Source organism: Gadus macrocephalus, chromosome 2 (assembly GCF_031168955.1).
Source record: "Gadus macrocephalus chromosome 2, ASM3116895v1".
NCBI classification, from domain to species: Eukaryota; Metazoa; Chordata; class Actinopteri; order Gadiformes; family Gadidae; genus Gadus; species Gadus macrocephalus.
This window is the reverse complement of record NC_082383.1, coordinates 18,846,716-18,861,130: the sequence shown is the minus strand read 5'-3', so window position 1 is coordinate 18,861,130 and position 14,415 is coordinate 18,846,716. Positions and strand designations below refer to the sequence as shown.

General features: G+C 48.3%; 3 protein-coding genes across 4 annotated transcripts in view; all 3 read right to left on the bottom strand.

Moving 5' to 3' along the window:
- Positions 1 to 1,481: 1,481 nt before the first annotated feature.
- On the bottom strand, positions 1,482 to 5,780 carry LOC132451675 (small ribosomal subunit protein uS2). The gene is made up of 8 exons (XM_060044277.1): positions 5,628 to 5,780; positions 4,959 to 5,130; positions 4,390 to 4,508; positions 3,546 to 3,791; positions 2,742 to 2,870; positions 2,320 to 2,479; positions 1,846 to 1,899; positions 1,482 to 1,631 (listed from the first exon to the last, which is right to left on the bottom strand). The coding sequence occupies exons 2-8, from the start codon at positions 5,089 to 5,091 to the stop codon at positions 1,537 to 1,539; spliced, it is 936 nt and encodes a 311-aa protein (XP_059900260.1). The 5' UTR covers positions 5,092 to 5,130; positions 5,628 to 5,780; the 3' UTR covers positions 1,482 to 1,536.
- A 1,801-nt stretch (positions 5,781 to 7,581) lies between these two features.
- Positions 7,582 to 12,093, bottom strand: LOC132451661 (mitochondrial glycine transporter A-like). 2 transcript variants are annotated; one of them, XM_060044269.1, is made up of 9 exons: positions 11,844 to 12,093; positions 11,458 to 11,554; positions 10,869 to 10,993; positions 10,635 to 10,719; positions 10,173 to 10,352; positions 9,213 to 9,381; positions 8,729 to 8,889; positions 7,836 to 8,001; positions 7,582 to 7,791 (listed from the first exon to the last, which is right to left on the bottom strand). In XM_060044269.1, exons 2-8 carry the CDS (start codon positions 11,470 to 11,472, stop codon positions 7,879 to 7,881), a joined length of 858 nt encoding a protein of 285 aa, XP_059900252.1. In that variant the 5' UTR covers positions 11,473 to 11,554; positions 11,844 to 12,093; the 3' UTR covers positions 7,582 to 7,791; positions 7,836 to 7,878. The 2 variants fall into 2 exon arrangements, with proteins under 2 accessions (XP_059900252.1, XP_059900244.1); XM_060044261.1 differs by lacking the exon at positions 11,844 to 12,093 and having other exon boundaries at positions 11,458 to 11,837.
- A 747-nt stretch (positions 12,094 to 12,840) lies between these two features.
- Positions 12,841 to 14,415, bottom strand: part of LOC132451652 (myosin-9-like) — a 42,893-nt gene continuing 41,318 nt past the window's right edge. The window contains exon 36 of the mRNA XM_060044239.1: positions 12,841 to 14,368. Coding sequence (XP_059900222.1) covers positions 14,260 to 14,368 — 109 coding nt within the window. The 3' untranslated portion in view covers positions 12,841 to 14,259. The remainder of the gene's footprint in view (positions 14,369 to 14,415) is intronic.

The window sequence follows — 14,415 nt, the reverse complement described above, 5'->3', positions numbered from 1 at the left end:
TTGCTCAGCTGCTCCACCTCGTCCCGGAATGCAGTCTCATCTCCCCCCCAAGATGCGGCCCACCACGGTGGTGTCGTCCGCATACTTTATGATGCCATTGCTGGGGTGAACGGGGATAAAGTCGTGAGTATAGAGGGAGTAGAGCAGGGGGCTCAACACGCAGCCCTGAGGGGACCCGGTGCTGAGTCTGAGGGCTGTGGAGGTGTTGGAGCCTACCCGCACCCTCTGGGGGCGGTCAGACAGGAAGTCCTTAATCCAGGTGCAGGTGTTGAGTGGTAGCCCCAGGTTTGTCAGTTTAAACACCAGCCTGTCCGGAAGTATGGTGTTGAATGCCGAGCTGAAGTCCACAAAGAGCATTCTGATGTAGCTACTCCTCTGCTACTATATACTACTCCTGTAGTATAGCTCCATGTCTGGGTCTGAGTTGTCTGGGTCTGGTGGGGGGTCTCGGGGGTCTGGATCAGACACGGCAGACCCAGGCCATTTTCATGCCGATCACACCCTTAATCCATCCCCTCCCCCAGGAGGAAGCCCCTGCTGATCTCAGGTCAGGGGTGCTATAAGGAGTTATGATAAAGAATAGCCCCTGCTTTTAAAGTCGTCTGGGCTCCATGCTTAATGTATTTGTTTATGCCAAGGGAGGTCTAAATGGTTTCTATATAAATTGAATTAGAATTGTGTCCAGTGGTCCACCTGCCTCGAGTTACGCCCATGACAAGGACAGGAAACAATTGAATATAGGCATCTATATTCATTTGTTTCTCCATCTATTTTGTTCAATACAAAATTCATTTTTTTACGGTCGAATGACCAAATTCAACAAACTAGCTTAAATGTGGATCTGCTGCCCGCTACAGGCTGAACGGCCATAGGCTACACCAGTATGCCTCCATGTAAACACCGCTTGGAACATCTAGAGCACCTGCAGACCCTCCCAATACTGTAACGTAGCCCTTTATTTATTTCAGAAACTATTAAATATATTTTCAAACGATTTTTTTTACCCACAATACCGCAGCAGTTTTCAGCTCATCTTGAAAGGGTTAACTTTTTCACTAGCCGATTTCAGGGTGTGGATCCACTCTGCTCCAACGTTGGTGAAACCAGTAAACCGGAGTTACAAGTTGTTCAGATTATATTGAGATGTACGTTACCTTTCCGGAGGTTAATTAAGTAGACCTGCATCTAATCTCCAGTGAACATGTTGGTTTACTATACACTCATTGGTGTTCTGTTAGCAAGCTAGTGACTTTAAAGCTTTCAGAAAACCCAACCGGTCCAAGTAGCTACACTAGTTATTAAACCGCCACTTGTAGAAATAACATGAATTTAATGTACCCTTTGTTCTTTCCCGTTTTGCATTTTGAATTCTAAAATGTTGATTCCATCCTCAATAACCAAATATAATTTGTTTTAGTCAAATAGCAAAGTCCCTGCTGGCTCTATTAAATAGGCAAGTAATAATCACAACAAACAGTCAGTGCAGGTTGGTACAAAAACCCTCAGTTTTTATTTGTGCCATGTGACATCATCACTCTAGGACCAATCAGCGGTGGCTCCTCCCCACTCCGGAGCCTGGGCGGTGGGGGCTGCGGACCAGTCCTCGGTGGCAGGCTGGGCGCTCCAGTCCTCTGCAGACAGACACACGTCAGACTCAAAACAGACTCAGGACACAACAGTCATGTTCACACAGGACCCATCTGGTTTGAGGTGTGACATGCAGGAGATGCGATTTTGCAACAGAATTTGTGTAAATTGACAGTTTTTTCACCCAGCAAACGCTTGACTTGCAGTTAATGTTTGCTACAGGTAGTAAAGAAACAGTGGATCAGCTGCATCACTCACCAGCGAAGGTCTCTCCTGCTGGCTTGGCGGGGGCCACGGCGGCAGCAGCGGTCGCTGAGGAGACAAACACCAGGGGTTAGGATGACCTCAACGATTACCACCGAATCAACAGCTAACCGTTACCAACTCTAACCAATACCTAGGTCGAACCATTTCCAACCTCGTATCCGGACTGAAACATCTTTAAAGCAATACCTAAACGTTACCATCTCACAGGCTACCTCAGTACGAGTCAATTCGGGACAATGTCATCAAACAGAGCCAACTCTTTTGTAGCAGGACCCCCAGCCACGGCCCCCTGAGGAGCACAGGGACCAGGAGGAGGAGCCGCGGTTCTGTAGCACACGTCCTACACCCAGTGCGTCACGGTAAGGACGGCCCGGGCTCTAGCGTGGTGTGCACGAGTCCCGACCCCACAAACCCCTACCACACCACGGTCTAACTGTATCCACGGTGACCACAAGGGGGTCTCACCTGGTGGGAACTGCTGGATGGGCACAGACGGGACGGCGACGCCCTCTGACCAATCGGCCACCTCCGCCTGAGCGAACTCGGCGGCGGGGGCGGTCCACTCAGCCTGGAACTCCTCCTTCCCGACGGCCTTCTCAGCCGCGGCCTGCTCCTCCTTCTCGATCTGAGGAACACAACACCGTTAGGATCACAGGAGCCCCGGTACCAGAAGGCTCACAGCCTTAACGCCACAATTAACTCCTTACATGGTCATTTATGCAACTTTATGAAGCTCTATGTTGACTTCGATAAATGTTCTCTATATTCCGTCTAGGTTCAACTTTTTAAGTGCTAGTTTATAGTTGCACAGAGCCGGATCATATAGTTTGATGGCTGTAGTCTAGTGCATGTAAATGTAATGGTGTCTTGTTGTCATGGCGCCTCACCTCCTCTGGATCTCTGTAGAAGTACAGATCGGGCATGACGTCCCAGGTGTGCTCCCTGGAGATGGTTCCCCTCATGCGCAGAACCTCTCTGGTCAGCATCCACCACATGAGACCCACAGAGTGGTGACCCTGAAGAGAGGACAGGAGGCTTTAGGACACTGCCTCATGTCAACAGGAAGCCATCAGGACAAAACACTTCTCAATGTTTTCAAGGGCCCCTCTTTCATCACACCACTGCTCGGCTGATCTACAATCATGCACTTGGGCTCACACCTACGTGTTATGCTACTATAAAAGCTGGCTAGTTTTAAAAATGGCGATCAACAGCGCACATTGTATAATGGAGGCACTAGCTTTCATACCCGGTTTGATCTCTTTATACAGATACTTCATACACACGATTTATGATTCCAGTTACTGTCCAGCCGAATGCCGCTAAACGCTGCATTAAATGTTAGCTGGTGCAGCTCCCTAGATATGATCCCAAATGGTACAGCAGGCTACGTCTTGTAGCAGGACCCCCAGCCACGGCCCCCTGAGGAGCACAGGGACCAGGAGGAGGCGCCGCGGTTCTGTAGCACACGTCCTACACCCAGTGCGTCACGGTAAGGACGGCCCGGGCTCTAGCGTAGTGTGCACGGCCATCCCAGTATTAACTTGGGAATTAACCATTTCGCGATCGCTTTGACAACACTTGTCTCTCATTAAGGAGCAGGTCCGACTATCACTCATCTGGTAGGGTTTCGGACGTTGGGGGATCGAACCCAGTGCCTCCGCCAAGGGAGGGGCGGCCCTCCGGCTCACCTTGTTGTTGCAGGGGATGGCGATGTCCACGTATCTCAGGGGAGAGTCGGTGTTGCAGAGCGCGATGCTGGGGATGTTGACGTAGGAGGCCTCCGTCAGGGGCTGGTGGTCGGCACGGGGGTCCGTCACGATCAGGAGGCGGGGCTCCCTGAAGGCCGCCTGGATCTGATTGGTGAATGTTCCGGGGGTGAAGCGGCCGTGGAAGGTGGTGGCGCCGGTGGCCGAGGCGAATTTCAGCACGGCTCTCTGGAGAACAGAAGGGACGTGATTAGTGAAATCAGCAGATGAGGCCGAGTTCGTTAAGCCTCAACTCTTGCCAACTCTTTTACATCATCTACACAAATGGATTCAATTATGGTACTGCTTGACAGCCAACTATCACCCGTTCAGACACATTCGTTTATCTTTATGTAGCTTGTTGCTAGGTGCTACCATACTCCGTTCATGGGACTTGCGTCCTCACGGGGCCAGTGAGCGCCTAGCAGTAATGTAGCACACTTCCGACACCGCCACACCAACAGCAGTGGGAGGTTTTAATAGAGTGCAGAGCAAAGCTGACGCCTTATACATGCGCGCTTTAACATTCTTAACACAATCCATTCTCACCAAGTCAATTCACTCCAACCCATTCCAAAGTTGACTGTGGGTTTATAAAGCTATTTGATATATTTATGTTAGTGGGAGTGCAACATAAGTAAATCCTTTAAAATGTAAAAAAAAATACATGGATATAGCTGCTATTCATGTTTTATCTTCAGGCCAAGTGCTCCAGACAATCTGCAGTTCAACGTGTACGGTATGTAGACCAGGTGCGTCTCAGGTGTACGGACCAGGTGAGTCTCACCTGCCCAGTGTTCCTGGAGGAGATGACGCAGATGTCGGCGGGGTTCTCGATGGCTACGATGGCCCTGGCCGCCAGCAGCAGCTTCTCCCAGGTACGCTTCAGGTTGATGATGTACACACCTGAGTTATAACAGGACATATTCACCCCCATTTAGCACTTTAACATTTAGAGTTTTCTCTGACAACCTCGTCCGTCACAATCACAGACAGGACCACTGGGTGGAGGGCAGCCCCCACTAAGGTTAACACAAGTAGTGTTTTGTAGCAGGACCCCCAGCCACAGCCCCCTGTGGAGCATAGGGACCAGGAGGAGGCGCCGCGGTTCTGTAGCACACATCCTACACCCAGTGTGTCACGGTAAGGACGGCCTGGGCTCTAGCGTAGTGTGCAATATAACAACGCTTTATTAATGCCCGGCTCACCCTGTTTCAGGGGAATCATGTTTACATAACGTAGATTTATATAGACAATGTCACTTTAAGGTTTACAAGAGAGATCTTAGTTAACGCCATAGCGTCCCTGATTGACAGGTCACTGCAGACTGATTGGTGGTTGTGTTCAGATACTGACCGTCACTCTTCCTCTTGTACACATACTGCTCCATCTGGAAGTCCATGTTGGTTCCTCCCAGATGTGTTCCTGCTGCCAGGAACTTGAGCACATCCTCCTCCTTCATCTGAAGCACATCTAGACCTCCGGACATCGTGACCGCTTTCCCTGGGTTACGATTTATATGGGAAAACTGAAAAAACACAGAAACCAACCGGTTAGTACACAGACCGGATTGGATTGACATTAATGACGATATCAAATCATATTCCTCTTAGACATCAGAAGTACGCGGAGTGTTTTGAAATAAAATATAGGTGAAAAAAAAGTGGCATTTTAGAAAACCACCAAAACAACCAGTTAGAAATTTATAAAACCATTACTTGAATGTATTGTAACACGGCTTCTGAAAATTATAATTTATTTCTACTCATTTAAATGAGTACTGATTCATAATTGTCGGACCACATTCTCGGTTGCAACATTAGGACCAGTCAACGCGTGTCTGAGGCTAGCGCTTAGCTGCCCGGGTTAGCAGATGAAGTTAAGGGCGGTAAACACGTAATTATGATCTGAAACTGGACCACATGCAACATAATTGTGTACATAACGCACGGCGTGTCTTTAATGATAATTTTCCAAACATAGTCGGTCCATCACGATCATTTATAATGAATAATTCCAACTCACCACGAAACAACGCCGTATAGAAGTCTGACTACACGGAGAAAAGAGGGTCCTGGGCGGACGTGACGTCGTATTTGTACTCGGATTCTCCGCCTCTGATTGGATGGCTTTCTTCCCTGAGCCACTGGAGGTAGTTTGTAGCTTCGACCACCAGGTGGCGGCGTTGTTGCACACCGACACTCATGTGACGGAGTCGAACGGGTTTCCCATATTAAGACACTGGGATAGAAAGCCCATATTAAGACACTGGGATGGAAAGCCCATATTAAGACGGTGCTGAGACACGTTGGTCAAACAAGGGCATGTGGGGCAACGTTATTTGCTTAAGATAGCATGTTCAAGGAGAGTTTATGGTAATATGTACACAGTTGAGAAATGTTTGGTGTTTTTTTAACAAATCTATCACTCGCTAGTTTTAGAAATAACTTATTGTGGTGAGGTCTAAATTCATACACATCGTGGTGTTCTGCTAAACCTAGGGTAGATACAAGGTCGATGAAATTCGGGGCTGTTAGTTTACAAACTTTTCGTTATAGTTCCATCTTACAATCGGGCTCAGTGAAAGAGCCGATATAAAAGTATTTGATAAACAGGGCAACAATACCCTATATTACACCTAATAAACAATTGTTTATCCATTGGTAAGCAAATCCAAAATTAGAGCAGGCCTACATTTTGGATTAACTATCAGGTGCTGGATTGCTGTATAGCTGGAAACACATTATTATATTACATACATTGAATAAACTGCCCGTTTTAATCTAGGCGTTTCATGTGCGATTCTGACACGTCAGAGGAGTATCAGAATATCTCGGTCCTCTATTCTCTCTCTCCCATGCGTTGGGGGGTGTTCCACCTCATGCTCTTCTTATCACCCTGTCGTCTCCTGATAACCCCAGGAAGGTCTACAGTAACCTCCGGGTAGTCGTGTGAGTAGGTAAAGACTTAGACACATACTGACTTGGTTACTGTCACTGGCCTATTCGTGTTTGGCCCTGGCTCAAAATCTGGGAAATATTACACACACACACACACACACACACACACACACACACACACACACACACAACCAACACCAGTACACCACGTTTAAACATGAAGATAAAGCAGTGGAAGTTTAAACGCTGATGTAGTGTTACTCCTCCTTAACGAGAGATGCTTACAGAGTGCATATCTCAGATCGTCTCGTATCAATTTGTCACTGTGACCAGAGCTCAAAGTCACTTAATGATTATCTCAACGGAGCCGTTAATGAGTGGAAGAGTTCAGCAGCCCAGCCAAAAGGTTTTATTGAATCATAAAATGAAAACTAAGACTTGAGAAAATGGATTCCTATGCAAGGAGAATCCCACCCATCAACGTTTTAATCACAAACAGAGGAATAAAGTGGTCGATATTAATGTTTGTTTATTTAGATAATGTACAAGATCGTTATTGGACAGAAATAGCATATTAATCCATGTTTATTATCCAGATAAACATTACACAAATAAGGAAAACATGGTCCAAAGGTTAGTATTCTAATTAAATACAGCAAAAACAAAACAAAGACCAGCTTGTTCTGTAAGAAGCTGCATTCTGTTAGAGGATTTAAAAGCAATAAAAAAATATTACCTCTGTAACAATCTGTTAAAAATAACCACACATTCATTAAAAAAACTGAATTTTCAGCAGTATAGCAGCACTATTAAATCTACAGCTTCAAATGAGCACAGAGTCTGACCCCAGGTCAGCCAGAGACACTTTGGGTATAGTGAGCAGAGCAGAGTGTAGCGTCTGTCTGGTTGAGCGTAGCTTAGCTTAGCATATAGTAGCACGTCAGCCATAAGGGCTACTATTGTCCGTCTTCTTTGCTCCTCTGGTCAACATTCGTTCCTTCACCAACGTCCAGTGTTCCTCAGACGCTGATGCAGACGGAGTGTGTGTGTACGGACCCCCCCCCCCGCCCTGGATGGAGATCTCTCTCTCTCTCTCTCTCTCTCTCTCTCTCTCTCTCTCTCTCTCTCTCTCTCTCTCTCTCTCTCTCTCTCTCTCTCTCTCTCTCTCTCTCTCTCTCTCTCTCTCTCTCTCTCTCTCTCTCTCTCTCTCTCTCTCTCTCTTTAGTCCTTTCGACCATTGATCCCGTCTCCCCGTCTCCGGTGATCTAGTCCTCTCTCGACCAGTCCTCTCTCTCTCTGTGTCGCCATTCATCCAGTCCTCTCTCGACCGGTCCCCTCCCTCTCTCGGTCCGTCAGTCCCCCCTCCCCCATGGTCCTCAGGACTTGAGGCCGACCCTGGTCATCATGGTCTCGTAGACGGTCCACGCCATCGCCGCCATCATGGTCCGCCGCAGGCAGCGAGGCACCGCCCCCAGGAAGAACCCCCGCACGCCCTGTTGCTAGGAGACCGCGCGCACACACACACACACACACACACACACACACACACACACACACACACACACACACACACACACACACACACACACACACACACACACACACACACACACACACACACACACACACACACACAGTTATCTTGCTATATTCAACAGTTGAGGTGATCATTTTTATGAATCATGACCATTCCATATGGGCTTCATTAATAATAATAATAATAAGCACTCATACGAGTTCACCTGGAGACAGGTTTGCTCTTGACCAGTTAAAACGACTAGTCGAGTTGACAGACCCTCAAGGGTCGTTTTGAATCGTCCCTCCACGAGACCAGCAGTATTATTTCCTGAACCGATTCCAACCAGCGTGGTCAAAGTGGCCCACAAGATAATCCTCGACCCTTGAAGCGAGCGGTAGGGATTAGCTCTTAACTGGAGTAACATCTACTCTGTCGATCCAGAACTGTTTCACTGGTAAACAACTTCTCCGTACTGCTCGCTCCCAGTAGCTCTACAAAACGTACCGGTGGAGATACTGAACGGTCAGAAGCTGAATTTAGGCCCAATCCCATTTCTACCCCTTACCCCTTCCCCATACCCCTCCCCCTTGTTTTGAAGGGGGAAGGGGAAGGGGGAAGGGGGAAGGGGGAAGAGGGAAGGCATAAGGGGTAGAAATGGGATTGGGCCTAAAGTTGAAGGTTCTCAGTCTTAGGTTTGAGGCGTTTACCGAGTAGACTTGGCGCACGGCGGCGGCCGTGGTGAGCCCGCTGCCCACCTGGACGTTGGTCTTCACCACGTCGGCCGGCTGCGTGATGAGGGACGCCAGCACCCCCGCCCCAACGCCGCACAGGAAGTGGGCGGGCGGCCCGTAGGACGACGAGCTCAGCTCTGGGGTCGGGAGGAGATGGGGGTCATAGAGGTCAGAGGTCACAGCAGGACTCAGTACAACACTGGGCCGCATGGGACGACATCCTGCAGAAGGTCGAACTTCTATCACAACTAGTAGTTTTACCAGAACTTTGACTATAACTTCTACCACTTGTAGTTTGACTAGAACTTCTATCACAACTTGTAGTTTGACCATAACTTCTACCAAAACTTGTAGTTTGAGTAGAACCAGCAGAGCCAGCCTGTGGTAGAACTTGGAACCACAAGAACCAGAGTCTACGTGTCAGCCGACCCAGCAGCCTAACTGGTGGTGTTACTGGTACCTGTGGGCAGGCAGGCCTTGGTCTGGGTGTAGAACATGACGTAGATCCCGGAGAAGGGGGCGTCTCTGAGGAGGGTGGGCACCAGGCCGGAGAACAGGGCCCGAGGCCCCTCCGTCTGACACATGCTGCGCAGGGCCCCCACCACGCTGCTGTAGTTATACCGGCCAGACTGCAAACGCGCACACACACACACACACACACACACACACACACACACACACACACACACACACACACACACACACACACACACACACACACACACACACACACACACACACACACACACACACACACACACAGTTAGGCCGTGTTCACATCTAGCGTTTTTTAACGACGTCAGGCGTCTTTTTGGCAACTGACCCATCACAAGCGGAAAATTGACACTTCATCACGAAGGAAACTCTTCGAAACTGTCAAAAACAAGAAACAATGGCGGACAAATCACTCGGGAAAGTGCCAGTGGAGCGATCAATAGTTTGAATTACAGAACATGTCGAGATCTACGACATGTCTAATGGGCTCTAGCCTGGATACGTAGTAGGCGAGTAACGTCGGGTCAAGAATGGGCTCGTTGCTAGGCGATAGAAAAAACGCTCTCGGCGCTTTTAGGACCAAAAACGCTGCCAGCTTTTTTCCTATCACAAAAAATGCTAGATCTGAACACGGCCTTAAACCTACGCTCAAAGAGGTCTACCGGCTAGGCTGCAGACTTTGGGGTTCACACAAAAATCCTTTCATGTGAATTTAAAATGCATTTACATTTTAAATGGGTTTGAGTGAGGGAAATGCATCTCATTATTGTTGTGGTTCAGTGCTTCTAATGTCCAGGGTCCAGTCAATCTCGGACTCCTCAACTCAGTGAATCATTATTTATTAGTCAAGTTCAAGACACTGACAGCTTGTTAATCCATTAAAAAACACATCCCTGGTTGAACACGTCGTCTCCCCCCCCCTCACCTCGAAGCGCGTCTTGATGACGGTGACGGGCAGCATGAGGACCCCCGCCACGCTGCGGGCCCCCGCCCCCAGGGCCACGGCCTCCAGGGGCCCCAGCCCCCGGCCCTGGAAGAAGTGCTGCTTCAGGGAGTAGTAGGTGCTGAAGTAGAGCCCCAGGCCAGGGATGGTGCGGGCGAACGACTACAGAGACACAAGGGGGGGGGGGGGGGGGAAGAGAGAGAGAGAGAGAGAGAGAGAGAGAGAGAGAGAGAGAGAGAGAGAGAGAGAGAGAGAGAGAGAGAGAGAGAGAGAGAGAGAGAGAGAGAGAGATATTAAAGTCTTATTAATCAGTATGTTTAAGCTGTACTGTAGAATTTATACCAATTCTTAGTAGAATTGTTCAAGTAATAATTTTTTGACTGTTTGTTTGTGTGATTTTAATTTGTTTGTATGTGTGAGATGTTGAGTGAGTGTCTCTCTCACCGGGGACATGCCCTTCCAGAGCCCCACCAGCTTCTCCGTCCGAACCACGGTCAGGAACACCGACACCATGCCCACCCGGGCCGAGCTGGGGGGGGGGGGGGTGGCACAAGGTCAATCGCTGTGTGTGTGTGTGTGTGTGTGTGTGTGTGTGTGTGTGTGTGTGTGTGTGTGTGTGTGTGTGTGTGTGTGTGTGTGTGTGTGTGTGTGTGTGTGTGTGTGTGTGTGTGTGTGTACCCAGGCTGCACGGTGCCCTGCAGGGTCTGCAGTCTGGTCTTGATGAGGTCCAGCGGCTGGAAGAGCAGCGTGGAACACGTCCCGCTCAGAGAGCCGCACAGGAAGGCCTTCAGAGCGGACTGCACCTGGGGGGCACGGCGGGAGGGAGAGCTAGTGAGCTCCATGGAGGAATTATGAGTTATGTAGAGAAACGGTAAGAGTACGAGGCAGAGAGAAAGGGAAAGGAAGAGAGACGGACAGACAGACTTGGGTAAGAAAGGTTAGCGGAGATAAAGATAAGGAGTGTTAATGTGTTACGCCCCGGGACAAGGAGAATGAGACCGAGAGACAGTGAGACAAGAGATTAATCTAAACGCGCGTCATTGGTTAAGAGATAATTTCCTCGTGTTCATGTAGGCCAACTAACAGCTTTATCAGTAAAAAAGAACGTGACCGCATTCATTCTGGATATCTAATCAGTACACTAGTAGAGAAACAGACAATTCGATGAACAGGGACATCTCTGCAGAGTAACGTTTATGATTAATGTTAAATAAGTAACTGCCTTTTAATGAAGATTTATGAACACAAGTGTAGCTAGTAAACTCACCAGGGAAAGCTCCATGATTCCTCAGAGGAAACTCAGCAACACCTTGGTCCGCTTCCACTTTCCGTCCACAACGTTAAAAATAAAATCTTCCGGCAGTCTTTGAAAAGAAAACCACCATAAAAGAGTAATTAACACCACACTGACCAGCATGTAGCAGACGTTGTCCCTGCGGTTCCACACACTGTGAATCCTCTGAAGGAATGATCGGATCCCCGTTCGCCTGACCGACGTCAACTCTCCAATCAAATAAAGTGAATTAGGACATGCAGACCCCGTGAGACCAGGCTCCTCCTGCTCATCATCTGGAGGGTCGCCTTCTGTCCGTTCTACACAAACCCAGACAGGGCATTCCCTGTGTGACGTCACGACCCATGTATCAAACTTACCCCGACTCTCAGAAGTCTGAAACTTCAAACAGGAACAGGTTCCAGTAAGACGAGTTGTGATGGTTGGGAGATTCCGTCTGAATAACTCAGTCCGGATAGTTCCTAATAATTGCCATGAAGACCCCACAAAACACTCTCCAAAACCAGCCGGTTCCTGTTCCACAGCCTCAAGGTTCAGATCCAAGGGTTTGAACGTATAGAGGGCGGGACCTGTCTGAGGTACCAGCCGATCGCTGATCCGAGCCTTAAAGTGGGCGGTATCTCTCTCAGATACCGACCAATCATCGATCCGGACTGTTCCTGTACGCTCGGACCCTTGGACCCACTGGTGTCTCTACGCCCCGCCCATCGACCAACTGGACACGGGCTTTGCAATAACATACTCGCGTTGGTTCATTTATTTACTGTGGTTCACTCTGAATATATCACATATGACCCTAGAATATATTATAGTTTGTCAAATCTGATTCCTACGTCCCCAAATAAAAAGTTTGCGTTACCAAATTATTTAAAATAAATTACATTCATCTTTGAACCTTGTAACTCGTCCTTTACAACTTTCTAGTAATACACGACTAAATAATTGTTTTCTCTGGAGTATACAATATTGTACCAAGCTACAACTAAGCGCTTAACGGTTTTGATTTGATAAGACATGAAAATTATTTTAACTTAATATATTAGCGGTACATAATCATATTCAACGGCTTATTTTGTGACTGTCCCTAACCCAGGCCCGCCGGTCCGGAGGCAAGATCCAAAATAATATGATAATGAATATCCCCACATTTGTCTCTTGTTGATCACTCCTTGGTGTTGCTGATGAAAATCCGGTTCCCACTAGTTAAACCATGCGCTCTATAGGAGAAAACAAGGGACCACGGCTGCCCCCTGGCGGCCACGTAAGGACACTTCAAAAACAAAGTCGGAGCAGAATTCTATTAACAGAAAATGAATAAGACCCGTTGTATTCAACAAAATAACCCAAGCAATCGTATAGCAGTTTAGAAGCCTCTTTATTGCAATATCATCAATTAACAAGTAATCTGTAAAGATTTTTTTACTTCCAGAGGTGCAGACATACGTTGAACAATCAAAAAAAAAGTACATTTTTTTTCTTCATTTGGTTTTTTTCCCTGTATAAGTGTGGAAGAAAGACTTTGAATCGAGATAATTTTGGAACACCTTTAAGTCCTCCGACCCAACCAGCAGTGTGCCCCCCCCTCCCCCCCTCCCTGAGCACAACGAGAGGAGCCTTAATGTCATCACTACACCTTCATATAAAACCACCCCTAATGATATGTCACCATCCCAGGACCCCCACCTGACCACCCCCTCCCTCGCCTGGCTCCTCAGACCAATCAGAGTCAGGAGGGGGCACCAGACACCCCCGCAAGAGGGGCCCTAATCTGTCGGCATTGAACCCCACAACCTCCTTCCTCCCATACAGCCCCCCACCCCTCCCCCATACTGGTCATAGACGAAGACAAACGTTAAACGACGCGGGGTTAAAATACATAGATATGGTGGGTCTGACGTACAGGTAAGGCTTTAAGTGTTGAGGAGAGCGCTATAGTCGGGTCTACTTTAGGCACATGGATACGAGGCTGTGGCGAGGCCCCGGCTGGAGCGCGACCGGTTGTAAAAATAGAAAGTATCTGCGAAGCCGCATCATCGGGGACGAGTCCTAAACCGGTTCAAACTGCCCTCACCGCGGCGGTTGGCCGACTGATGCATTCTTGGAGCAGGGTCTGGCGTAAAGTACGGACTGAATTAATACGTCCACTAAATCAATACATAATAATCAATAATGAGCGAGCAGCCTCTTGTACAAGCGAGGCGCGAGAGCTAAAGCATTAAGGAGCACAGATCGCTCACCGTCACCACCCAGAACCGTTTCAAGCCGGCTCCATCTGGTCCAGATCTGGACGCCCACACACCTTTTGTCCCCTTCCAGTAATCCTCCTGATTAAGGAGTTATTTGTGTTTTCTTTTCTTCTTTCCTCGATTAAAAAAATAGATATTAAACCAAGGCCTTGAATACGTTTTCCATATAAAAATATTTTTTTTCTTTTCGTTAATTTTTTTTAAGCTTCAGGGAACAAGTAATTATGATATTTGGCCCTCCCAAAAAAGCGCGTAGGGTGTATTAAGAATACGTCTCAGCATGGTCGATTGTCTGCATATTGGTGTGTTTTTACCGTTTGTTTTGCAAGCGCAAGAGTTAAAAAATGTGCATAGATTGTCACTCCTATCATTGTGGAGAGTGCGACTGAACAGCCAAATTCCCTTCCTGTGGATCGTACAGTACACCCCCCATCCTTCTGTACAGTCAGTTGTGTTTTGCTATAAATCGTTGGTGTGTATTCGTCATGCAGTTCTGCCGGAGACCACCATAGGCTGTTGTGGCGCCGCCTCACTCGGGCTTGGGCTCCGGGGTCTCTGGCTTGGCCTCGCCCTCCTCGTCACTCTCCGCGCCTGACCGCGTCACGAAGCGACGGATGGTAATTGGCAGGTCGCCGCGCCTGGGGAGGAGGGGAGACGTTGAGACCTCATACCAAAAGGTCAGGGG